The 27,890-nt window shown below is 36.8% G+C and overlaps 1 protein-coding gene across 1 annotated transcript in view; it reads right to left on the reverse strand.

Moving 5' to 3' along the window:
- Positions 1-333: 333 nt before the first annotated feature.
- Positions 334-27,890, reverse strand: part of PPP1R42 (protein phosphatase 1 regulatory subunit 42) — a 47,893-nt gene continuing 20,336 nt past the window's right edge. Inside the window, exons 5-7 of the mRNA XM_031029347.2 lie at positions 17,351-17,468; positions 13,131-13,247; positions 334-456 (exon numbers count right to left, since the gene is read on the reverse strand). Coding sequence (XP_030885207.1) covers positions 443-456; positions 13,131-13,247; positions 17,351-17,468 — 249 coding nt within the window. The 3' untranslated portion in view covers positions 334-442. The remainder of the gene's footprint in view (positions 457-13,130; positions 13,248-17,350; positions 17,469-27,890) is intronic.

The raw sequence follows: 27,890 nt of genomic DNA on the forward strand, positions 1-27,890 counted from the left end.
TACACTTCAGGTATATAAGTGAATCAGAATAATAATAATCTTCAGTTCCCGTTCAATAACTGTAATTAGATTTACACTTTAAAAAAGATGGACCAAAATACCATTGGCTCAAAAAGGATTACTTTTGATGAATGAGGAAGCACATCTTTATTTTCTCAGTAAATTGTATGTAATGAGGCAAAAGCAATTGAAAAGCAATGTTTCAGATGCCATAAAGAAGCAAATCAAACCACTTAAAGGTTTTTCTTATATAGTGAGATACCCTAGAGCTACAAACTACAAAAGATGATACTGCCTGGTAGTATAAAGGTAAAAAAACATACGTTTCAGATCACTTAAGGCTGAGTTTATTCATCTTTTTTTTTACAAATTTTCTTTTACTTTTGTTCGGAGAAGGTGAAGTTCAAGTATATCACTTTTGTCAGCAAGCTTTCAGATTCCTTCAAAGAGGGATACCTGTATTAATAGAGAAAAAAACAGGAATATTTCAAAAATGAAAGTTACCCAAAATGGGAACAAACATACAGACTCTAGACTCTAGGATACAACAATAGTAGAGGTTAATGATTAGTCACCAAACTGTGAATCTTTTAAAGGAAGCAGAAAGATTCCTTCCCCCACCCCCAGAGTAGAGAAGAACGTGGAAAATCTATGTGTTGGGAGAAGTGTGGAAATAAGAATTTTGGAGGGAAGGTTGGCTGGGCCAGGGTGAGGCAAATGCCTAGAGCTCCTTAACTTTTGCACCCTTGGCATCTCACATGCCTCACCCTAGCCTAGCCTGCTAAAGCCTCCTGTTAAGCGGAGGAGGTGGGGTGGAGGTGGGGGCACCAGGGAAGCTCTTCACTGATAACAGAGGCTGGAAAGTGGACATTTATATTGCCTGGTAGTCAGGTTCAAAAGAAAAGATTGGTGAAACAATACCAACCACTTTGGGCCACCTCATCTTACCTGCTGCCACTCTGAGCAGCCTCTCCGAATCCTTTCATGATTCTAGAGTAGTCCTATTCCCGCAAGAAGCCATTATTTGCCATTAAGTTAAAAATAGAAGATGAAAATCTTCAAATTTTCACCCTTACATACATTGGTAACAGGTACCTTATTTAACTATATGTGCAAAGTGCTTTACAAAAAAACACTATTTTCTCATTTAGTCTACAAAAACCCTTTGAGGATTTTACATTTTATGGTTGAGAAAATAAGACTCAGTGGGATTAAGCAATTTGTCAAGGTCACACAGCTAGTAAGTGGCAGAGACAGGGTTCGAGCCAGGCTGACTGACCCTAATTCCTTGTGCTTTTTACCATACCTACTCTATTTAATATTTGTAGAGTTCTTCATAATTTGCAAAACATTTTTTGTATCTGTTACTGCAATAAGGGGCATATTTTAACTTGACTCCCTATTAATTCAAACACTCTTTTCATAATAGTACAGTATATTTTTTGGAGTTCTTGTCTAGTCTTCCAGAAAGCAGATGGCTTTAGGGTGCAATAGATTTTATTTTGTGGAGTATGGTGTAGATCTTAAAATTATGTGTCTTTCTCTATCAATTTGTCCTTAACTTACTATCTTCATTATGTAAAATAATCACACATATCAGGGAAGAAAGTATATTGCTGTTTTATATATGTGTGTGTGTGTGTGTGTGTGTACATAATAAAACTTAGGTTTTATATAATTGGTGCTTTTTTTTCATCTTTCAACTCTTTCCCTTATTGTTTAGTTAAGGTATAATGTACATAGTTAAATTCATTCTTTTGAGTATATAGTTCAGCAAGTTTTGATAAAAACTACCACAGTAAAGATACACATTTCATCATCCCACCCTTCCATTCCGTTGTGACTTTGTGCATTCTACTCCTAGGCCTTGGCAACTTACTGATCTGTTTTCTGTCTCTATAGTTTGAGCTTTGCCAGAACTTCATAGAATCCTACAATGTATACATACCCTTTTAAGTTGGCTTCTTTAGCCTAGCATAATACTTTGAGATCTGCCATGTTGTTTTGTGTATCAGTAGTTCATTCCTTTTTAATGCTGAGTAGTATTCCATTACATGGATATACCACAGTTTGTTTATCCATTCCCCAGTGTCAGGTCTTTGGGTCGTTTTGTTTTGGGTGGTTATGAATAAGCCACTATACACGTTTGGGTATAGATTTTTGTGTGCATATAGGTTTTCATTTCACTTGGAAAAATACCTTGGACTAACAGTGGGACTGTTAGATGTGGTAAGTACATGTTTAACTTTATAAAAGTATGTCAGACTGTTTTCCAAAGTGGCTGTACTATTTTTGCATTCCCATCAGCAATGCACAAGATTTCCAGTTGTTCCTTATCTTTGCTAGCATTACCAGATTCTTTTTCTTTTTATCCATTTTAATATATATTTTTTAAGAAAAATTGAGCCAATATTTTAAAATCCATTGATTTCTTAATCTAGATATCTTGCTTGTCAGTTAGTCTGATTTCTCAAGTTTAAGAACTTGAGAAAGTTCTGCCTGACTATAATGTTTTGGAGTGGAGTAGCTGCAGATGCCCTTAGGTGGGTGGACATATGCTCTTCAGTTCACCTCAATCACATTCTCCCTTCTTCCCTCACATATTTTACCTGCCTATACCAGAGGGCGTTTTTGAGACCCCTTGCAGATTAGTTGAGAGCTTGGCTTTTAGAGTCAGTGACCCGAATTCAAGTTCCAGCTCTGCCTCATGGCCGTTGTGTGACTTTGGGCCCCTCTCTGACTGGGCCTCTCCAATGCTCATTTCCCCCGGCTATAAAATGGGTCTGATCATATTCTTATCTTAGAGGGTTCTGCTGTTCTTAAAAATTAAGGTAGTGAATATTCAGGTATCAAAGTAGACATTTTAAAATGGGGTAAATAACATAATTCTTAAAAATTAGATCTTGCATAACTCTTGTTCACAGAGTAAGCCATTGACAGAATTGAGACTAGAAGTCACAAAACCTAGCTTAGATTGTTCTTAAAAAACCCTTTGTTGCTTACCACTATTGCTTTTTTTAAAGGAGGGTGTCCTAATTTCAGAAGGGTTCCTTGACAACTAACTGCAAATCAAAGTCTTAATATTATATCTCCATTACTGATACGTAGAAGTTTATTTTGCATATGAAATGAATTAGACTGAGGTTAGGTTTAACACAGCATAATTAAAGGCATTTAGAGCTTTGCAGATGAGTTTATATAAGATCATCCCAGAGTTTTGTAACTAAAAATATTACCTAAGTTTTAAAAACTCTTGAGGCACATAGAAGATCTGTTGTTACAACTGTTCAAACATAACCTTAGCAGTGGTGAAAGCAAGTTATTTTTACTGTTTTTAAAGTTCACTTTTTAACTCAAAGAAACCTAATACTTCCATATTCTAACTAAAGATAGTAGGTATTTTATAATGTACAGTGAACATTTCCCAGTGAATTATGGGTCCCAGAGATTCACATTCCTTAAAAGTATCTGAAACTAAGGCATTCTAACCCAGCTACACAGTTATTTTTATAGTAACAAAAGAGATGAATTGACTCTATGGACAGGGCTTAGGCTTGAAAGATAAATAATCAAGTAACAATTTGCTTTCTTCAGTGTACAGTGCTCTACAGTATTCTCAGTGGATCTTACTTAAAATATGTAAATGCATTTAATGTCTATTTTAAAATTACTAAGTCTCAAGCACCTCCTAGCATGTTTGAAAAGAGAGGAAACATCTGTCAGAAGTATTTACTGTGACAAACACAGAAAGAAGCAATCATGTGTACACTTTTTAATAACATAAATTATTTTTAATTGAACAGTGAAGGCATTTGTTTAGAATCAGCCGTTAAATAAAAAATAGCTTTGAACTAATCTTTAATTAAAGTGTACATCGATAGTATCAAGTTCAGTTTGAGGGTCAAAAACAACGTCAATGAGTCTGACTTTTTCCTCCCTGTAGGGAAAGCAGGCTTGTATAAATATACATGAGCACAGACTGCACACATTTATAAAGGAGGTGAAAAACATTCCCCTGTCATTGGACAGATGTTGCTTCACTGTGTTCACATAGGATACAGGCACAGCTCCTAATGTGTAGAACCTTAAAGGAATATGGGGCACATACTTTTATCATTTTGGAAGAAGACTCTAAGCTCTTTTATACCTCTGAGCAATAATGTAGACTATAGGAGACACGTCTGTTGATGCTAGCTCATTCTCCCCTTAAAGTAATTAAGGGAAGGAGTTGCTTTAATCAACTTTTTAGATTTTTAGAATTTATTCTTTGTGGGGTTTTTTTTAAGATTTATTTATTTGAGAGAGTGAGAGAGCACTTGTGCTTGGGGGGGGGAGGAGGGGGCAGAGGGAAAGGGAGAGAGTCTTAAGACTCTGTGCTCAGTGCAGTGCCCGACAAGGGCCTGGATCTCACAATCCTGAGATCATGACCCTGAGACCATGACCTGAGCCGAAATCAAGGGTCAGAAGCTTAACCAACTGCCCTACCCAGGCACCCTGAGGGTTGGGTATTTTTTTTTTTAACACTTTAATGACCTTCTACTTTATTCTCATTATCTCCTAGCTTTATGCTAAATTAGTAAAATGTTAGTGATAAGCACACCCTAAAAATCTATATCAAGAGCTTAATGAAATTCCATATTGGTCACCTTTTATTAAAGAGAGGTAGAACTGATATTCCCATTTGGTAAGAAATCTTTTATGATACCAAAATGATATTTTGGCATGCCTTCAGTAAAAATGTTACCTGAAGAAATAATTTTTTAAAATATTTATTTTTCACATTATAAAACTGAAGACTTGGGATTGAACATAATTGACTTCACGGACAGTGGTAAAAGCAGGACATTCTTATCTCCTTCTCACAGGAACCTCTCTATTCTGCCGGCTTCTTTTAGAGCATCCTGTCTTTGCAGTACATAGTAGAGACTCACTTAGCTCTGTATTTAGTGTTCCTAGTTAGGGAAATGAGGATAGAATGATTTATTTGCTGTTTTGTCAGTGCAGTCCTAGTGATTAGAGCTTTGCTTGGGGCTATAGAATATGCAGTATGTGCCACAGTTCACAACTGATCTAACAGTGTGTGTGTGGTGATGTATAGAATTTACCAACACTGTTTTCTGAGTCTATGTTCATTTTTTATTGTTTTCCTTTCCTCCTTGATGACATATTAGCAAGACCTTTCAAGATGCTTGGCAAAGAAATGAAACTAAAGAACACTGTTGTGGAATTGACACTAATTATGTAAATCTTTTAAGAAACTACCAGGGTGATCTATGGATAGAGTGGTTCAGGTTTTGATGGTAATGGCAACAGACGTAAGCAGTTAAGCAAACTCTCAGGCAGCTTCTGTGTTTTTTGTTTGTTTTTGGTGAGTGGAGATGAGCTCAGACTCCATATCCTTTTTCCTCTCCCTGAATAAAGCATTTTCCAGGCTCACAGGACCCTTTCTCCCTTATGCCTCCATCCCAACAAGCCTAAGCCACTCTTCAGGGAATGGGGGTAGGACAGTTAAGCAGTGTTGTTCATAGGTCTTCTTTAGGTTGGCTCCATTAAAGAATGCTGAGTCACCATCCCTTGATTGGACTCTGCAAAGAGGGTCTCACGACAAACTTATCTGGCCTTCAGCAAGCAGTTCTGGGAAAAAGGAAATCTATTCTAGAGTATGTACACTGGCTCTGATTACTTTCTCAATGAAATATGCTGTTGCCCCCTTCATTATATTGTAATGACTACTATGATATGATTGGAAAGATCAATAGAGCAATTATATTGAGTATAAATGAGAAAAGCTTGAATGAATAATTTATAGGATGTATTAGGATCTGGTTTATAATTCTCATAGCATTTATCACACTCCACAATAATTGTATCACATTTGACTCTCCAACCAGCTTGTTGTAAGACCTTTGAGATCAGGAGTATCTCATTTGAGTTTTTATATCCAGTATTGCCCAGCATATGGCAGGTACCTATTAGTTTTATGAATAAATGAACTTATTTTCTGGTATGATTTATCTTTACATTGAAGCAATATCATTTTTTAAAACTAAAAAAGCAATTTTCTCCTTATCAGGAAACTTAGAGCTGATTCATATGGAGCTACATTATGCATATACTCAAGGTTTAGAATAGTGACTCTTCAACTAATTTTTTAGATCATAAACCCCTTTGAGAATCTAATGAAACTTCTCCTTCAAGGACACCAGATTAAGAACCTTTGGTCTGGAGAAGTGGTGAAAGTAGCCTATCTCTGTAATGCTCTGGGTTGTCCCTCCTATCTGCTACTAGATACCCTTGGCATAGTCATCTATTCATTAGTGGACCACCTATCATCAACTAGGCCTCAGGCTCCTTTGATATGATCCCTACTCATTCAGACATCTTTACCTGCTGCTTCTGGGACTGTCCTGAGTCACTTGCCCTACCTCAGTGAGTATATCTATTCTGTGACTCCCATCTCGAACTAGTCATTCCATCACAGTGTGATTATTTGGGCAGACCCAACAATGAACTTTTTTTGGGCGGGGTGGGGGTGCTTTGTCAAGAATTGAGACCCAAGAACAAGGAGACAGTTGGAGGGCCTCTCTTCCTCTGTGTTGTTGACAGGGTGTCCCATCTTCCCAAAAAAGAGAAATCACAAATATTTGAAAGAACCTACCCCATATCTTCAATAATTTTAGGATTATATTCTTGGGAGCTTTCTGTGGATGCATTTCCATTTGGAAGGTATCTCTGTATATCAGAGAAAAAGACTAATTTTGGCTTACCCAGCTGTGGGTAATAAACAGGAACTACGTGATGCATTGTTTCAAATTTACTTACAGTATACAAAGATAAAAGGTTCTGCTTTGAGGGCGCCTGGGTGGCTCAGTTGGTTAAGCGACTGCCTTCAGCTCAGGTCATGATCCTGGAGTCCCTGGATCGAGTCCCGCATCGGGCTCCCTGCTCGGCGGGGAGTCTGCTTCTCCCTCTGACCCTAACCCCTCTCATGTGCTCTCTCTCATTCTCTCTCTCTCAAATAAATAAATAAAATCTTTAAAAAATATATTTTAAAAAAAACGTTCTGCTTTGAAACTAATAACTAAATTGTAAACATAGACTATGTCAGCATTAGACAATCCAAAATTATAATTTATGAAATGGAATTAAAGTTAAATAGATCCAAAATAAGACCAATTAAAAACTTAATATCCCAGATAAAACATCACAGACTTGCATTCTGCTGTTCTGAGTTTAGTTTTTCAGAGTGTTTAACCTTTAGGGAGTAGATTAGTTATGTATAGTTTTTGGAGTGTGTTCATACCTTTATTTTGAAACTTAACATTCCACATCATTTCCCTATTGACAGATCCTCCTCCCTTTCCAGCAGTTATTTCCCTTTAAGTGGGGACTGTTTTATTCACCTCTAATTCCAGTGTCTAGCATAGTCTTGTGTACATCCAAGGTGCCCAATAAATATTTATTAAATGAATAAATCAATGTTTCCATAGAAGCACTACAGAAGTATATGCTAAAAGTATTTTGGATTTTGTTTAAGTATTTGATTTTGTTTCCAAATTTGAGTTATATAGTTATGTGGCTATATTTAGGACAAGATTTTTTATCATAAGATCCTTGAAGTCTGAAGTCATAATCCGCATAAATCTTGTCATAATCCCCAATATACAGCTCCAAATTTATAAGGCTATAAAAAAATACGTAAAAGGTCAGGAAGTACATAAATTACTATCTTCCTAAGAATTCCTGTTCACTTATAGTGTATTTGGTTATACAAGTGTATCTTTAAATGGTTCATCTTAGCTCTTCTAAAGACCTGAAGGTATATTGTAGATTTTAAAAATACATAACATATCTCCTAGACTTTAATTCATGCTTTCCATTTCTTTTGAGCAGTAATAACAGAGCCTTAGTATAAAGACCATAGTGTTAATTTGTTGGCCACATACCTAAGGATAGAGTTATCATGTGCTACATACATGTATCCACAGATGTCACTGATGTTAAGCCTGAAAGGCTCAGAACTGTGTCATTGTGTTTGGATGGGGATGGCAAATGTGTAGGAGGAGAGAGAGAAGGATCTCTACAAGTGGCCAAGGGAGAATAACTAAGTACTCCTGAGGAAAACTCAGATAATTTTCTCTTGCAGCTAATCAGCTTTCAATTTCAATTGTATTTTAACTGACCTTAGAGATTATTTTTCAATATAGTAAATCATATAATCTATTAGAATACTTAAAATTTTTTTTATATTATCCCATTTTCTCTGTAATTCCTTTTTATTTATAAAAATTATTTGTTTACAGTATCATGTTTACACATCTGCAGATTTTCCTAAATTCCCACCAATCTGAAGTGAATTTCTAAGTAGAGGAGACATCATTGTCCTTATATCCAAGCACAATTCAGGCAGTCATTGCGAGAGTCGTCACTAAAAGCCAAAGCTGTTTGATGAAGTTAAATAATTTTGATTAATCACTGCTGTCTTTGTGACGTTAGACAAGTTATTTCATCCTTCTAAAACTCAGCTTTCTCATCTACAAAATGGATATAATAATAATCTTTGCCATAGGTTATAATGATTAAATGCAATGATGTTTATAGATCTCTGAAATGTTTAGTACAGTAAAAATTACCTCTCTTTTCTTCCCTTACCCCTCTTTGCTTCCTCCACTAGAGTGCTTTCCATTTTAAATTATTAATGGTTATTATAATAGCAACTATAGCAAGGTATGAAATGATACTTCTGTACTATGTAACATTCTATATGGCTTTTAAAAAATTTGTGCTAAAAACATTAAAAATTTTTTAATTAAAATTACAACTTTTTAATTTTAATTCCAAATAGTTAGTATATGGTGTTAGATTAATTTTAGGTGTACAATGTAATGATTCAACAATTGTATACATTACTCAGTGCTCATCATGATAAGTACATTCTTTAATTCCCTTCACTCACTTCACCCATCTCTCCACCCATCTCTCCTCTGGTAACCATCAGTTTTTTCTCTGTAGTTAAGAGTCTGTTTTTTGGTTTGTCTCTTTTTTTTTACCCCCTTGCTCATTTGTTTTGTTTCTTAAATTCCACATATGAGTGAAATGATACAGTATTTGTCTTTCTCTGACTGACTTATTTTGCTTAGCATTATACTCTCTAGCTCCATCCATGTTGTTGCAAATGGCAAAATTTCATTCTTTTTTTGTGGCTGAATAATATTCCATTGTATATATACACCACATCTTCTTTATCCTTTCATCTATCAGTGGACACTTGGGCTGCTTCAATAATTTGGCTATTGTAGATAATGCTGCAATAAACATAAGGGTGCATGTATCCCTTTGAATTAGTTTTTGCGAATTTGGGGGGTAAATACCCAGTAGTGTGATTACTGGATCATAGGGTAGGTCTTTTTTTAACTTTTTAAGGAACTTCCATATGGTATTCCATAGTGGCTGCCTCAGTTTGGATTCCTACCAATAGTGCATTTTTTCTCTACATCTCTGCCAATACTTGTTTTTTCTTGGTTTTATTTTAGCCATTCTGATAGGTGTGAGGTGATATTTTATTGTAGGTCTGATTCGTATTTCCCTGATAATGAGTGATGTTGAGCATCTTTCATGTGTCTGTTGACCATTTGTATATCTTCTTTGATGAAATGTCTGTTCATGTCTTCTGCCCACTTTTTAATTGGATTATTTGTGGGTTTTTTTGGTCTTGACTTGTATAAGTTCTTTATATATTTGGATACTAATCCTTTCTTGGATATGTTATTTGCAAATATCTTCTCCAATTCAGTAGATTGTCTTTTAGTTTAATTGTTTCCTTTGCTGTGCAGAAGCTTTTTTTGTTAATGTATGTGGTAAGAACACTTAACATGAGATCTACTTACAAATTCTTACATGTACAATACATTATTTTTGGCTGTAGGTATAACTTTGTACAGTAGATCTCTAGAGTTTATTCATCTTGCTTAACTGAAACTTTATGCCCATTGATTAGTAACTCCCCATTTACTCCTTCCCCCAGCCTCTAGCAACCACCATTCTACTCTTTGATTTTGAATGTGACTATTTTACATAGCTCGTATAAGTGGAATCATGCAGTATTTGTCTTTCTGTGACTGGCTTATTGTATTTAGCATAATGTCCTCAAGGTTCATTCATGTTGTCACATGTTGCAGAATTTCATTCTCTTTTAAGGCTGAATAGTATTTTATTGTATATGTATCTACCATGTTTTCTTTATCCATTCATCTGTCAGTGGACATTTAAGTTGTTTCTACATCTTGGCTATTGTGACTAGTGCTGTATTAACACAGGAATGCTAATATCTCTTCAAAATCTTAATTTCAGTTCTTTTGAATGAATACACAGAACTGGGATTGCTGGATCATATAGTAGTTCTATTCTTAAAATTTGATGCACTGCCATACTGTTTTTCATAGTGGTTGCACCATTTTGTATCCCCACCAGTAGTGTACAAGTTTCAAATTTCTCTACATCCTCACCAACTCTTGTTGTCTTTTGGTTTTTTGATTAACAGCCATCTGACAGGTGTGTGGTGATTCCTCATTGTGGTTTTGATTTGCATTCCCCTGTTGATTAGTGATATTGAGCATTTTAAAAATATACCTGTTGGCCATTTGTAGGTCTTTGGAGATATGCCTTTTCAAGTCCCTAGCCCATTTTAAAATCTGGTTATTAGTTTTTTCTTTTCTGTTGAGTTGTAGGAGTTCTATATATGTTTTGGAGCTTAACACCATATCAGATGTATAGTTTGCAAATATTTTCTCCCATTCTGTAGGTTGTCTTTTTACTCTGTTGATTATTTCCTTTGCTGTGTATGAGCTTTTTAGTTTGATGTAGTTTACTTGTTTGTTTTTCTTTTTGTTGCCTGTGCTTTTTGGTGTCATATCCATGAAATCATTGCCAAGACCAATGTCATGAAGATTTCTCCAGTGTTTTCTTCTAGAGTTTTACAGTTTCAGGTCTTACGTTTGAGTCTTTAATCCATTTTGAGTGGAATTTTTTGTATGGTGTATGATAAGGGTTCTTTTGCATGTGGATATCCAGTTTTCCCAACATTTGACTGTCCTTTCCCCACTGTGTATTCTTGGCACCCTTGTTAAAAATCAGTTGACCATTTATGCATGGATTTATTTTTGAGCTTTCTATTCTATTCTGTTTATCTGTATATCTGTCTTACCTCAGGACTACGCTGTTTTGATTGCTGTATTTTGTAATATATTTTGAAATCAGGAAGTGTGATGCCTCTAACCTTCTCAAGGCTGATTTGGCTATTTCTGGTCTTTTGTGGTTCCATATGAATTTCAGAATTGTTTTTCAATTCTGTGAAAATGCCGTTAGGATTTTGATAGAGATGGTACTGAATTTGTTAATTGCTTTGGGTATTATGGACATTTTAACAATACTAAATTTTCTAGTTCATGAACATAAGATGTCTTTCCATTTTTTTGTTAATTTCTTTCTTTAGTGTTTTGTAGTTTTCAGTATACAATTCTTTTTTTTTTCTTACCTTACTAGTTAAATTTATTTGTAGGCATATTTATTCTCTTTTGTGCTATTGTAAATGGGATTCTTTTCTTAATTCACTTTTCAGATGGTTTGTTGTTACTGTATCTATAATGGCTTTAAAGATTGCTTTTGGTAATTGTTAGTGGTCACACTAGATTATGAAGAAATTAATAAGGATTTTATTGAGAAAATCAAATGACAGTGTAATTTTTAAATTATAAACTTTAAGGCACATTTTAATTGTTGTTTTGTAGAATTTCATTGGAGAAGTTAAAAATAAATTAACTTAATTGTTTCTGAAGGAGGAAGGATTTTTAAAATCTATTAAGATGAAGGAAACTACATTATATTTAGAATAGGTTCAGTTTTTGGGTGAGGGCTGGTGTTGAATTCTATGAATACTTCAGTATTAATAAGGTACTTTGGTGTCCTTGCTATAATTCTGAAAATATGTGAAATACTGCAATCCTTACCCTCGGTCTGGTTCTGCTCTTCAAAGCCCGCCAGGAATAAACAGAGGAGAAGAAATGCTGCCTGTCCATTTTATAGATTTCAGATCTTGAAAAATTCACATTGCCAACACAGCATCATCACTCATGGGTATACTGTCAGTTCAGAAAGTCCCATTCTTTGAAACGATTTCCCACAGTTCATATTCACTGGACATGATATGGCAAAATCATCAGAGCTCCATGCCTTTTTACCTTTGCTTCTCATCACCTCAACCTCCTTATTCTAGAGTGGCAGAACTCCTAGGATGCGGTATCCACGCATGAAGCGTCACTACACTGTTGTAGTTTCCCTTTCCTTATTCCCTCAGTCTAACCCCTTTCTACAATCCCATCCCATTAGCTGTGAAATAGGAGGCCCATTAGCGTTCAAACACTGTCATGGAACAGAGGAAGAGGTTCATTCCAATGTTGTGGACTATAGAATTTGTGATGAATGAATTCTAGGATGCTCGCAATAATGGTAAAGATTATTGTTACATGTTACACTTGGCTACATTTAGTTGTGTAAGTTAAGCAAGGGAAGTTGACCTGTCCTTTGTATTGTAACCTTAAGTATATCATAAACAAAATATTCAACTGTTGGGGCATGTATGTAAGAAAAGGGACAGGCTACAGAGTATAGGCCACAGATGTGGTTGTCATACATTTTTATTTTGTATCCTCATGGAAAATGTGATTTTTGCACTGCTGCTAAGCACATATACTAGCGACTTAGGTTTCACAATTTACATAGCTGATTGTTGTTTCACCATTTGCATAATTAATATCATGCACTTTTGTCAGCTATTAAAATTATGCATTTTCCTCCACCCTCATGACTCTGTTTTCATAGCTGACACAGTCAAACTCAATATGAACCAAACACAGCTTTTGTTGACAGTAGCTACCACTTTCATATGTAAACATTATAGGTAAAATTTCCTAGAAATTGTAAATAAGTTAAAAAAAAAAACCCAAATCTTAAAAAACTCTAAATAAAAGCCTCTTACTTCTTGGCATTTTTTGTTGTTGTTGAGTAGAATATTCTCTCTTTTAGTAGAAGTGGTTAACTAATGAATGACAGCCTGCTTACTTAGTTTGAGTTACCTGCATCCTCGGTTTTAGTGTTCCTTTTCTTGCTGATTTTCCTGGCATCTTTGGATGCTTTCCAATTTATTAGGAATTGTCTTTCCATATTTTTAATTTCTTTTCCATCGAGAAATTCTATAGAAAAATATATATGTTAAAAAATACTATATATAAATATATAGATAATATATATATTTTTGGTTTAAGGCACATGAACTTAAACTACACCAGAGGCTGAAATAAATATCTTTTAAAAATACCTTATTTATACAACTTCTTTGTTTTTGTTGAGCTTTTACTTATTTTTAATTATTTTTTTTCTGATTTCAAAAGGAATATGTGCTTATTATAAACAACTGAAACATGGTGAAAAAAACATAAGAAGACTCTGTAATTACTATACATAACTCTCCTTACCATCACTGACAAAGATAGTCACTGTAAACAATTTGATGTATGGTTTCCCTTCTAGGGCCACATGTAAATTGTTATTTTTTAAAAACAAAAATGTCATATTCAACAAAATTTAGATATTATCTATTCATTTCCATATTATGGTTATTATTCTTAAGAAAAAGCAAAATATATTTTATGTTAAAGTGAATAAGAAATTTTGTACATTTAGCATGGTATTTTATTTATTTTATTTTTTTTTAAAGACTTTATTTATTTATTTGACAGAGAGAGACACAGCGAGAGAGGGAACACCAGCAGGGGGAGGGGGAGAGGGAGAAGCAGGCTCCCCGCAGAGCAGGGAGCCCGATGTGGGACTCGATCCCAGGACCCTGGGATCATGACCTGAGCCGAAGGCAGTCGCTTAACCAACTGAGCCACCCAGGCGCCCTAGCATGGTATTTTAAAAGCACATACATTAATAATGCTTATTATATCCTAGGCTTAACCAGCTGAGCCACCCAGGTGCCACTATTGTCTCCTAGGACATAGGATATGATAGGGACAACCCACAAAGCTGGCCTCTTGGTTCTATGAAGATTTCAGCTATGTTTACATTTTGTTCCTCTAAAAAAGTTTTGAAAATTGAGCATCTTAAATTACACAAAATAATTTTTGTATACTGTAAGATATTTGGAAAATACAAAAAGTGGGAAGAGAAAAAAATTAATATTGCCTGTATTCTACAACCAAAAATAATCACTAAAACCCACTAATAGTATATTTTTAATATTTTTTTGTGTTCTATCTACGTATGTGTGTATATTATATAAAGTTGGAATTCTCTATTTATATAGTATTACATCCTAATTTTTATTATTGTATTGTGATCATTTTACCATGTCTTTCTTTAAACACAATTTTTAATGGTTGATAGTATTCCATTGTATATGTATATATACTACATATACTATAAAATATCAAACTATTCCTTTATAGGACATGTTGTTTTATATGTAATTACATGTGGCCTTCATTTGACAAAAAAACTATCTCTTTCTAACAAAATTTGCTATATAGTAGTTTTGTAAGGTAATTACACATTTTTCTTTCATTATCCATGTAATGTCTTCCACTGGAACCCAGAATGAGAAAAGGATGTAGTAAAAATGTTTAAATCATGTTCTTACAGGGAAAGTGACAGTATCCTGATACTGATTGCACTACTGAAAGTATTAACATTGCCATTTAAATATGATCCATAATATTGTTAGATCCTAAGTACAAAATAAAGTGATGAAACTGGAAATATAAACTTAGAACCATAAACTCTAGAAGTATAATTGTTTCCATATATTGTCCCATGTACTTATCTTAACTGAAATTAGTACTCTCCAAATTATAATGTAAGAAATTGGCTAAATGTTTTATTATCAAGCATCTTTGTACTTACAACTTTATATTAAAGGTCATTCTTTTATGCTTAGTTTTCCCAACCACTTGGTTTTATTGATATCTTTCCAGATTTGTTTCTGTTAGTAATTGTATAATTTATTAGTGTATTTTTGGGTGTTATATGTGTAAATCAATACATATTTTTAAAACATCTGTTATAAAGATAAGGAATGAAAATCCAAATCTTTTACCATGATCCCTTTTTCCCCATGTTTATGTTGCGGACAGAGCTGAGAAATGACTAGGAGACTGTGCCTTAGTAAGCCTGAATTCTTCTTTTAGGAAATGATCAGATAGAGGTGGTTCAGGAGGGGAAGCCAGGTAATGGACATAAGATCAAAGACCTATGAGATTTTTTTAATGAGTTGTTCTCAACACAAAATTTATTTCCACTCAGGCTAAGTAAACCAAATGTGTGGCTTGTCATTCTGTTTGGTGAGGACTGAGTTACTTACAAAACATGTCTCTCCACAGTCCTTACTGGGACACATCAAACCAGGTCCTCAATTCACTTTTTGTTTTTGGCTTTGCATTTAGGAAAAAAAGGACATGAAAATAAGACAAGCTAGGGGTGCCTGGGTGGCTCAATCAGTTGCATGCGTCTGCCTTCTGCTCAGGTCATGATCCCAGGGTCCTAGGATCGAGCCCCATTTCAGGCTCCCTGCTCATCAGGGAGCCTGCTTCTCCCTCTCCCTCTGCCTGTTCTCTCTCTCTCTCTCTAGTGCTCTCTCTCTCAAATTAAAAAAAAAAATCTTAAAAAAAAGTAAGACAAGCTAGAACCAAAGAGGAAAGACTGAAAGAACATATACTAAAGTGTTAACAGCAGATTTATGGTGGGATTATGAATGACATTAATATTCTTTTCTGTATTTTCTGCATTTTTATAAGAAATGTGTATTAATTTAGGGGTGACTGGCTGGCTCAGTTGGTAGAGCATGTGACTCTTGATCTCTCAGGGTTGTAAATTCAAGCCCACATTGGGTATGGAGCCTACTTAAAATTTAAAAAAAAAGGAAATGTGTGTTAGTTTTATAATCACAAAATATGTTTAGAAAAGATTTATTTAAAAAATTTTTTGACTAAATCCTGTTTATTTGGAAATCAGTACCTTATCTGCACATTCTTTACTGCATCACCCACAGTACTATATAATGAGAAGTGTTCCCAGAAATGGTTCCATGAACATAGTAAGATTCTTTTTTTTTTTTTTTAAGATTTTATTTATTTATTTGACAGAGAGAGAGACAGCGAGAGAGGGAACACAAGCAGGGGGAGTGGGAGAGGGAGAAGCAGGCTTCCCGCCAAGCAGGGAGCCCGATGCGGGGCTGGATCCCAGGACTCTGGGATCATGACCTGAGCTGAAGGCAGACGCTTAATGACTGAGCCACCCAGGCGCCCCAACATAGTAAGATTCTTAAGCATCTAACATTAGTTGTATTTACTCTACTTCCTAAGGAAAGTGGATTAATACAATTGTGTGTGGTGGGCAGGAAGGGAAGGAGATGGAGAGTTGAGGGAATGTGCATTGCAGATTCATCTGCACAACTTACAAAAAATATACATGACTGTTTTCCTGGTGTATTTTCTGTTTCCTTCCCCTGGCTGGTGGGGTCAATGGTGGTGGGCAGGGTGTGACCCTTGCATATGTATTTTGAAAAATCTTGGATTTTTGTGATATACCCTTTGTCAACCCCTCCCTCCCCCAAGAGAACCACTGCACTAGCATCATGATTAATCAAGGTTTACTACAGCTATGAGTTTTGAAATGGTTTTGCCATGCATTAGTTTTTATACCCAAGTATAGCATGTCACAGAAGTTCAGATGTAGGAAACTCTTTCATGAATCTCCTTTGTGAGAAGGCAGTGCTTGTCTCTTTAATGTTGTATGACTTGGTCCCTAGTGAAGAGCTGTGGTCCATTACCCCCAGTATAGTGCATAAACAGGCTGTTGTTATTTCTAAGGATCTCATAAAGGGACTCCCTACCTTGCTCCCCTTTCAAATGAAAGGAACCTTATACGTTCTTAGGGCAACTGTCAAGCAATGAATACTTTGATTAATTTTTATCTACAGATCCAAGAACTAAACAGTCTCTTGGGATCTTCAGAGGATTTGTGCCAATGAGAATTTGACAAAAGGTCAGCAAGTTCTACACATTTTTAAAGAAAGGGTATGTGGTGCCTTAATTATTTCTGAACAGCAGATATTTTTCATGTTTTATTTCTCAATTTTAACTTTTGTTTTTACTTAAAATATTGAATTTAAAGTTGACTATTTTCATAGATTCAGACATCATATTTATATTTTTCAAGGCTTGATGTTAAATTAACTGAAGAGTTAACCAGTTCTCTTTCTCTAAGAAAATTATATTAATATAATATAAATGTATACCCAGTGATTTGGACACTAGTATCAGTCTGTCTCTGTATTTAGGTTTGAGACAAACAGGATTTCCATTTAGATCCATTTTCCACAGCTTCATCAACTTGTTCAGTAGAAATTCCAAATCCTATAATTAGAGAAGAAAAAGCAAGACACAAGTATTTCATAATCATCAATATTTCTTTCATATCAGTTAACTTTTTAAAGGTAATTACTGCTTTCTAGCTCTAATTACTGCTTTTCTAGGTACTTAGAAGGTGTACCATAAATCTTTTTTGAATAAAATGGTCTACTATACTACTAATCGATCTTGTACACATCTAGGTGAATAACTTTTCTTTAGAATAAGGTGGTAAGAATTACAAAGTTAATGAAAATTCTGAAGAATAGCAACAGGCAAACACCTATGATTCTTCCCTTTGTTCTCCTCAAGCCAAGACCAAAATTATAGGATATAAGGGAAAATTAAGAAATACAAAGTATAGATTAATTCATACGTGTTCTTAATTACAAAGTTAAAAGTAATTGGCAATGCATTACTTGGTATTTTTATTCCTGGTATCATTTCCTCACCTTCAAAGCTTGATACTTTTCAGCCTTGTATATCTATTAACCTTTTTGTACTTTCCATCTTATTCTTTCCTTGATCCATGTTTCTTGTTACTTAGATATTTCATTTTTCCATTTTTGGAAAACTTTCTTTTGATAAGACTGCATTTATTCTTTAGATTTTAGAAAATCATTTTTTTTTTGGTTTGTTTATTTTTGGTTTTTAGAGGGGGCAGGGGTAGAGGGAGAGAGAGAATCTTAAGCAGTCTCCACACCCAGCATGGAGCTCAGTGCCGGCCTTGATCTCATAACCCTGAGATCATGACCTGAGCCTAAGTCGAGTTGGAAGCTTAACCGACTGAGTCACCTAGGCGTAGGCGCCCCAGAAAATCATTTTGTTTTGTTTTTTTTACTATGAACGGGTGACAACAGTTCCATTCCACGTATTAAAAATCCCCACAAGGAGCACCTAGCTGGCTCAGTTAGTGGAGCATGTGACTCTTGATCTCAGGGTAGTGAGCTCAAGCCCCATGTTGGATGTAGAACTTACGTGGAAAAAAAATCCCCACAAAAACTCTTTCATATCATGGAGGTAACAAATTTGGAACATCCAGCTATATGCCTCTATCTACATGAAGGAATGGTATTTTAGGGGAATAATTACAAGGACAGCTGGGTGGGTGTCTAGGACCCACTGCAGAGCACCTGGTATTTCTCTTAATCTTCTTGAGACCAATATCTTCTTGTGTAAAATGGTAAAAATATTTCCAGTTCTACCTACTTCATTATTCAACAAAATACTTACTGAATCATGGGCTGAGTTCTGTACTAGACTCTGAGGTATCCAAATAAATAATTTGTGAAAAAAATATACGAGTTTTTTTTTTTTTTAAATAGACAACCCCAACCTTCCTGGCACTGCAGCTTACTGTATGACCTTAGGCAAGTCTGTGTTCTCATTATAAAGTGTGAATAGTTAGGATTAGTTGTTGTGGCACATAAAGTGCCTGGAACAAAGCAGAAATAATATGTTAATTCTCTGTCTTGTCTGCCCTACCACCCCTCAGCTAATAACTTTTCTCTTAATTTTGGTCAATAGAGAACAAAAATTGTAAGGAAGAATAAACTTCTGACTAGTAGTTGATGTCTTATAGGAAAGCTGTCTTCAAAAGTTGTAGCTTCATCTTTCAGCCTTGGGCCCTGGATTATTTCCTCTTCACAGCATTTGTTTAACAGCATTTGATACAGCCCCATGATTATTTTATGTGAGAGTTTCACTGTATTTCTCTTAGTCTAAAAGCTTCTAAGGAAGGAACTGTGCATTGTATTTTTGTAGTGTTGAATATGATGCCCATCATCCAAAAGTTAAGTAATAACAATAATAAGAAAACTTAAAATTTATATAGATAAAAAGAATCCTGTAGAGTTTTGTTAATTGTTCCTTACTTGATAAATGACCCGTGACATACTCCCTCCAGTGTATGTTTATTTAAGACTAAACTAATCCTGTGCTGAAATATGATTACCCTTTGGATACGCTCTGGTAGTTCATTGCCTTCCTGTCTTTAATAAAATGCTTTCGCTTTCCTGCCCTTCAGTGTTAACTGAAGGGAGCAGACACTTTTCTGGACAGTCTCTGTTTGATAAATGATCATGTCATGCTATCACTTAGAGGAGAGCTGCAAAATACTGAGGAACCGATTCTTTTTCCCATGCAGGGCTGGTGCCCGAGCTCCTGTGTAGGCGCCTGCAGTAACTGGCAGTGCTTGCTCTACAATTAATGATGGCCACTGATGAACCTGTATTTGACCAGCATGCTCCAATCTTTATCGGAAATGTCTGGTCCAACTGTCTTAACTAAATCTAAAGACAGCCATTTGTCATCCCCCTGACTGCTTGTCATCATCTGCCTGGGAAAATCTATAATTTTTGGCTTGTTTCTGACTAAACTGTGGAGTGAATAAATTTATCTTTGGGTTACTCTGCTTGTCAGGATCAATATTGAGCAGAAGTTGAATAAATCAGAAACTGGAAAAACATGACAGGCCATGGTGGTTTGTTCATTTGTGTCTTATAAATCAAATATTTAGTTTATCTTAAGAGGCAGGCACATCAAATTTTTTATTTACACCATTCATTCTGAAGATGCTTTACTTCATGATAAATGGTCATCAGAAAACCAATGAAGTAAATCACTAATACATCTCACTGTGAGATGAACTTTTCAGATTATTTTATTGATTTAGCAAACTTTGCAGACATAAAAATTATAGGTAAAGATTTTTTTAATATTACTATTCTTTCAAGTTTTTATACATTTTTGCAACCATGATGTTTATTTGCCTTAATATGTCATCAAGGTATATAATGTTGGCCCTAGTGGAGTTCATGTCTCATCAACTACTTATAGAAATGGAAGTTTTATTGTAAATGGCCAGTGAAGTTTTAATATTTTATTTTATTTTATTATTATTTTTAATTTTTTATTTATTTGCGAGAGAGAGAATGAGAGACAGAGAGCATGAGAGGGAGGAGGGTCAGAGGGAGAAGCAGACTCCCTGCTGAGCAGGGAGCCTGATGTGGGACTCGATCCCGGGACTCCAGGATCATGACCTGAGCCGAAGGCAGTCGCTTAACCAACTGAGCCACCCAGGCGCCCGAAGTTTTAATATTTTAATACATTGATGCATACTTATTTAAAGGAGTTACAGGAAAAAAATGCAAAGGAATGTTAACCAAAAGTAAATGTCATTTAAACTAGAGCCCTCTGAATTTAAACTATGGAGTATTGTTTGGTCTCAGACCTCTCTTTTCCTCCTCAGTGGTTGACTTTGTTGTCTTTTGGGGAGAACTGGGTCATTGCCCACAGAGTTTTCTGTTTCCTGCCTTTGGTCTCACACTTCTTCCATTACTCTTTCCTATTTTTGTGACCAAAGGAAGAGTCCTATCTCTTTTTTCAAATTAATCAGTCCTCTTGATCTTTTCCCTTCTCCATAGGCCTTCTCTTCTTGGGGTCTTCTTTCTCTTGCATTTCCATTTCTAATCTCTCTCTCCCCTATGGCTTTTATCCTATCTGTTAACCTACCATCGCTACACTTCTTGAAACAGTAGTACAGAGCTGTGTTTCTCAAACTTTTATGTGCTTAAGAATCACCTAGGGATCTCATTTATTAAATGCGGGTTCTGATATATTTGGTCTGGAGCAGAAGCTGAGATTCTGCATTTCTGATGCTGATGCTGCTGGTCTTAGGACGACATTTGGAGTTATAAGAGTCTAAGCCACTGACTGTGCTTCCTCAGTCACTGGGCACTCCTGCAGCCTGGTTCTTCTGAACAGGCACTGCTAACCTTATCACTGAGCCATACATTACAATCTCAAACTTTCTCAGTTTCACTTCTTTGGAACATCTTATCTTACTGACTGCTCCCTAATGGTTTTGTGATTCTATGTTTTTGCAGGCTCCCTGGATCCTGAATGAATCTCTGACTCTACAAGTAACAAACTTCTGACCATAGAAATCCCTAATGTATAAACAAGCTGTTTTATAAAAGTTGCTTTTGAGACTGGAGAAACCGTTTCATAAAAAAGAGCTATACCCCATGGACAGTTGCCTGAGTTGGCCCATGGAAACAACCTATTGAGAAAAAGCCCAAAGAATATCTGTGCAGTGACAGTGCTATAAAACCTCTCCAAGGACATCACCATGTTTTCTGAGCATACAGTTTCCTATGGGGAATGGGAGCAGATAGGTATCCCTGTGGCAGATGTTCAGGGATCAATTCATTTGCTTCCTTTTCTATAATCTACATTTATTTCTTTCAAACTTGTTTTCCTTCCCTGGACCACAGCAGACTATAAAATCATGGCTAGAAAAACAATTGTCTAACACACCACAATCTCCATTTATGTGCATACCCTTTACAGAAAAAGAATAGCCACATTGATGAAAATAGTAAAACATCTGTTACACTGAGGAAGGAAGGGTCATCTGTACATGACAGGAAGAACCAGATTTTATGGGAAACTACACTGAGCATTTCATCAAATATTCTTTCCTCCCATATCTAGGCAGTATCATTCATCATGGCCATTTAAGTGACCACATAACCAATGTGAAGACACCCATGTTCTTCTGTCCACTGGGCTCTGGCTTTATATATCCAATTGTCTACTTAATATTTTCTCTGGAAGACTACAAAGGCACCTCAAACTCTGTATGGCTAAAACTCATGATCTTCTCCCTCTCCACTGAACCTGACTCTCGAGCAAGGCAGAAGCCAGAGAATCCTTCTTGACCTCTCCTTCTTCGATGCTCTGTATATCCAACTCACCACCAAGTTCTGTACACTTGATTTCCAAACAGCTCTCCAGAGGGTCTACTCACTTAATTTTTACCCCAGCTCTATTCAAACTTCTACCATCTCTCACTTCTTAACTAGTCTAGCCTCTTCCAAGCTATTCTCCACACTGTAGCTATGCTGGTCTTTTCAAAATGCTATTCTATTACTACTTTACCCCTTGCTTAAACACCTTCAGTGATTCACCGTTGTTCTTAGGTTAAAGACAAAACTCTCTACCATGACCTAAGTGACCCATCTACCCATCAGCCTCTATGTGTAGTATACTCCACCTTCACTCTCTCTGCTTCCTGTTCTCATCTTTGTCAAACTCTCACCTTCTCCGGGGCCTTTGCACATGCTATTCTCTACCTGGTAAACCCTTCTGTTCTCTGAGAGCCCAGTTTAGCAATCCCTTCCTAAGGGAAGCTTTCACTGAGCTCTCTAACTAAGGCAAATCCCCCTGTTGCAGGCTCTCAAAGTCACATACTTTTTCTTTGTAGTATTTGCCAGAGGTGCAATTTTACATTTGTTTTTGGGTGATTATGTGCTTAATGTTTCTCTTCCCCTCAAGGGTGAGAGCTCTTCACAGCCAGGGACTATGTTTTTTGTTCACTATTGTCTCCCCCCCATAGCAAGCACTGCCAGATGGTAGGTGTTTTGAATGAATGGATAAGAAGACATGAACGAATGCATGCATGAATCAATGGATCTGACATTAGAAGGACAGGAATTATAAAGGAGAACTTGTATGAAGCCACTTTGAAAAATTTGCTGATTAGAGGGGCCACAGACATAGAAAGAGGAAAAGACAGGATTTATCTTCTGTTACTCTGTTTCCTCCTCTACTCCTCTGCCACCCTGCCCCTCTCCTCCTTCATCTCCCTTGCCCCAAATCTCTGCCCTGGACCAGTTTTGGACTAGGGAATAGGAGAAATGAGGGCAGGGTTAGAGGATCCTGGCGGGAGTCTTTGGCAGCTGTGGGTCTGTAGAAGTGAGAGGGAAGCGAATGAAATCCCAAATAGAAGGAAGCTTCTTCCAGGTCTGTATCCTGTGCCTCCACCTCTAATGTAGCCACTCCCCTGTGGCTCTAGTACCCTCAGTAGGCTAGGGAATGGGCACTGTTTGGGAATACCTATTTTTGCCAGTGACCCAATTCTATTTTCTTTTTCCTTTTCTTATTCCTTCCACAGAGCTCCAAGATTTTAAGTTGCCCTGCCAGAATTTTTGTTGCAGTTGTTATATCTTTTCCTTTTAATTTTTCTTAAATATCTTTCCAATTGCTCAAACCAGACTCTTGATTGGAAGATTCAAAGTTATTTAACTATCCTAAGGGACCATTATTTTTCTTTTTTTCATATTTCATGTATTTTCTGTAGGTGTATACAGGAACCTATGGATGTCCATATAAAAGCAGCTGCTCTAAGTGCTAAAAACCTTGGGTAATTATAGGGTTTTTGTTAGGAGTCGCTAATGATGTCTACTTCTTTTTCCCTATGGCACAAAGCTGTCTGTTGTTGAAGACTTTTAGGAAGGATGTCAACGACCTTATGCGTGGCACATTGAGCTTTCTCTCCCATGGCACAGGGTTTGATGTCACAGCTTTGGGGCAGCTTCAGTCAGTGAGCATAAAAAATGGAAAAATAAAAGACAAAAAAAATGGAGACACTGACCCCAATAATACATACCAAGAAACAAGTTAATATTTTGTTGCTAAACTTCAACATGTCCTTTTACTAAGCCATTGGAAGTTGATTTGAAATGGACCACAAGAGCATGTTTTATTTTTTTTATTGTTCCTATCATTTTTAAATTTAAATTCAAGTTAGTTAACATATAGTGTAGTACTGGTTTCAGGAGTTTAGTGATTCATCATTTACATGTAACAACCAGTGCTCATCCTAGCAAGTGCCCTCCTTAATTCCCATCACCCATTTAGCCCATCCAGCCACCCACCTCTCCTCCAGCAACCTTCAGTTTGTTCTCCTAGACTTAAAAGTCTCTTATGGTTTGCCTTCCTCTCTGTTTTAAATCTTTATTTTTCCTTCCCTTTTCCTGTGTTCATCTGTTTTGTTTCTTAAATTCCACATGAGTAAAATCATACATTTGTCTTTCTCTGACTGACTTGTTTTGCTTAGTATAATACACCCAAGTTCCATCCATGTTGTTGCAAATGGCAATTTCATTCTTTTTGGTCACTGAGTAATATTCCATTATTACCACATCTTCTTCATCCATTCATCAGTCGATGGACTTTTGGGCTCCTTCCATAATTTGGCTATTGTTGATAGTGCTGCCATAAACATCAGGATGTTTCAAATCAGCATTTTTGTATCTTTTGGATAAATACCTAGTAGTGCAATTGCTGGGTTGTAGGGTAATTCTGTTTTTAACATTTTGAAAGAGGACCCCCCCATACTGTTTTCCAGAGTGGCTACACCATGTTGCATTTCCACCAACAACACAAAAGCACATTTTAAATGAACCCTGGGCAAGTCTATATTCACTCTTCCAAGAAGCTATGCAGGGCATTTTAAATTGCTTGTCTTCTTGGTGAAAGTAAAAGAACTTGAAATTTCATCCTTACTCCCTGGTTATCTTCTCTTTATGGGAGGAAAAAGCAACTTTGGGCATAGCCCAACCTCTGGAACTTGCTGAATGGTTTACATTCCTTCTTCAGATGGTTGAATATTTTTTATTGTTCATTTATTCATTCATTCTGTAAACATGTAGTTGGTGCCTGTTATGTGCCAGGCACTCACTGGGCTGAACTCTAGGGAATTCTGAAATAACAAAAATTCCTTGCTCTTAAATGCTCTCAGCCTAATGGGGGATATGGTGATATATGTTAACAGAATTCTGTTAACCAGGCATTCCTTACCAATCATTCAGTCATTTTTAAATTAGATTTTTTAAAAATCAAAGCAATGCAATCAACACTGTTAAAAAATAAGACCATAGGGTTTATAACAAAACTTAAAGAGTACTAAGGGCTTATACAAAACCACTTTCAGTTTCTACAGCTATTCCTACATACACTTACCTCTACATTACTAAATAACAGCTGTTATTTATTGATTTTTAAATCTTAGATAATTATCTACTGAATTCCTACTATGGAACATGATGATATAATTCTTGTAAGTACCACTCCAACCCCTAATAAAGTTCCCTTCCCCAATCCTGTCAATAGAGTTAAATTAAACTTGTTGATATGAGGGGGGGAAAGATGGTGGAGGAGTAGGGGACCCTAATCCAACCGGTCCCCGGAATTGAGCTGGATATCTACCAGCTGAGCACCCATGAAATCAGCCTGAGATGTAAGATGATAGATCTGGATCTCTACAAACAGAATATCACAGGCAGTTGGTTTCAAGGTACAAAGCAGGGAGCCATGATTCTGCAGGCAGATATCGGAGGATAAATGGAAGGAGAAGGGAGCTGAGCCGTCAGGACCCTACACCGCCAGTGAGCGATAGCCTCCCGCACTGGGGACCGGGCACAGACTTGCAGACCTGTAGCAGCGGGGAAAGGACTTTAGGGCAGCCCCCCTTGGAGCAGCAAGGTCACGCATGCGAACTGGGGGCGGCTGACAGTTTTAGCAGCACAAAGGGCAGAGATGTGCCTCCATGCCCTGACCTGGAGGCAAGGACTGGGAGCTGTGCTGAGGGGCACACAACCCAGGACACTACAGTTTATAGCAGCACAGACAGAAACAGAGATAGTGTGGCCTGGAGAGCTCACTGAAGAACAGATGGCGATCTCTCTGCTCTGAGGCAGAGGAAACGGTCTCTTCTGCACTGACTCTCGGAAGAGATGCGGAAAGCCACCAGGGAAAGCCACCAGAGAACAAAAGCCCCCCAAAACCGGTTTTCACTGAGCCCATCCTCCACCACAGGGGGGCAGGGCAACTCTGCCCAAACAGGGTTGCCTGAGTAAAAGTGCGGCAGGCCCCTACCCCAGAAGACAGTCTGGGAGAACAAGAGGCCAGCAACCCTAAGTTCCCTAGAAAACAGGTGCCTCTTCCTTGGGTTGTGGTCAATAATTTGGACTCTATACATTCCCTCAACCACCCCTCAACAGAATGACTAGGGGGAGGAACCCCCAAAATAGGAAAGACTCAGAGATTATGACTTATGCCATAGATTTACAAATAGATTCAGATATAACCAAGATGTTGGAGATGGAATTCAGGCTAGCAATTGTGAAGACAATAGCTAGAATGGAGAAATCAATTAATGGCAACATAGAGTCTCTAAGGGCAAAAATGAAAGCTGAATTCGCAGTACTTAAAAATGCTATCAATGAGATCCAATCTAATCTAGATAATCTAGCAGCTAGGGTAAGTGAGGCAGAAGAATGAATTAGTGACCTGGAAGACAATTTAATAGATAAAAAGGGAAAAGAGGAGGCCAGGGAAAAACAACTCAGAGTCCATGAAAATAGAATCAGAGAAATAAGTGACACCATGAAACGTTCCAATGTCAAAATTACTGGAATCCCGGAGCGGGTGGAGAGAGAGAGGGGACTAGAAGATATATTTGAGCAAATCGTAGCTGAGAACTTCCCTAATCTGGGGAATGAAACAAACATTCATGTCCTAGAGGCAGAGAGGACCTCTCCCAAGATCAAGGAAAATAGGCCAACACCCCAGTATGTAATAGTAAAACTCGCGAATCTTAGAACCAAGGAAATCATCTTAAGGGCAGTTAGGGGGAAGAGATTCCTTACGTACAGAGAGAGGAACATCAGAATAACGTCAGACCTATCCACAGAGACCTGGCAAGCCAGAAAGGCCTGGCAAGACATATTCAGGGTACTAAACGAGAAGAACATGCAGCCAAGAATAGTTTATCTGGCAAGGCTGTCATTTAGAATGGATGGAGAGATGCAGAGCTTCCAAGACTGGCAGAAGCTGAAAGAATATGTGACCACTAAGCCGGCCCTGCAAGAAATATTAAGGGGGGGTTCTATAAAAGGAGAAAGACCCCAAGAGTGATCTACAACAGAAATTTACAGGAACAATCTATGAAAACAAGGCCTTCACAGGCAACATGGTGACAATAAAGTCATATCTTTCAATAATCACTCTCAACGTGAATGGCCTAAACGCTCCCATAAAATGGCACAGGGTTGCAGATTGGATAAAAAGACAGGACCCATCCATATGCTGTCTACAAGAGACTCATTTTGAACCTAAAGATACATCCAGACTGAAAGTGAAGGGATGGAGATCCATCTTCCATGCCAACAGACCTCAAAAGAAAGCTGGGCTAGCAAATCTTATATAAGACAAACTAGATTTTAAACTGTAGACTGTAGTTGGAGACACAGAAGGACACTATATCATTCTTAAAGGGTCTATCCAACAAGAAGATCTAACAATTGTAAATATCTACACCCCCAACAAGGGAGCAGCCATCTACATAAGCCAACTGTTAACCAAAATAAAGAGTTATATTGATAACAATACATTAATTGTAGAAGACCTCAGTACTCCACTCTCAGCAATAGACAGATTATCTAAGCAGAAAATCAACAAAGAAACAAGAGCTTTGAATGACACACTGGACCAGATGGACCGCATAGATATATACAGAACATTCCACCCTAAAACAACAGAATACTCATTCTTCTTGAGTGCGCATGGAATTTCTCCAGA

This window comes from Leptonychotes weddellii, chromosome 4, assembly GCF_054177405.1.
Source record: "Leptonychotes weddellii isolate Sample4059 chromosome 4, ASM5417740v2, whole genome shotgun sequence".
NCBI classification, from domain to species: Eukaryota; Metazoa; Chordata; class Mammalia; order Carnivora; family Phocidae; genus Leptonychotes; species Leptonychotes weddellii.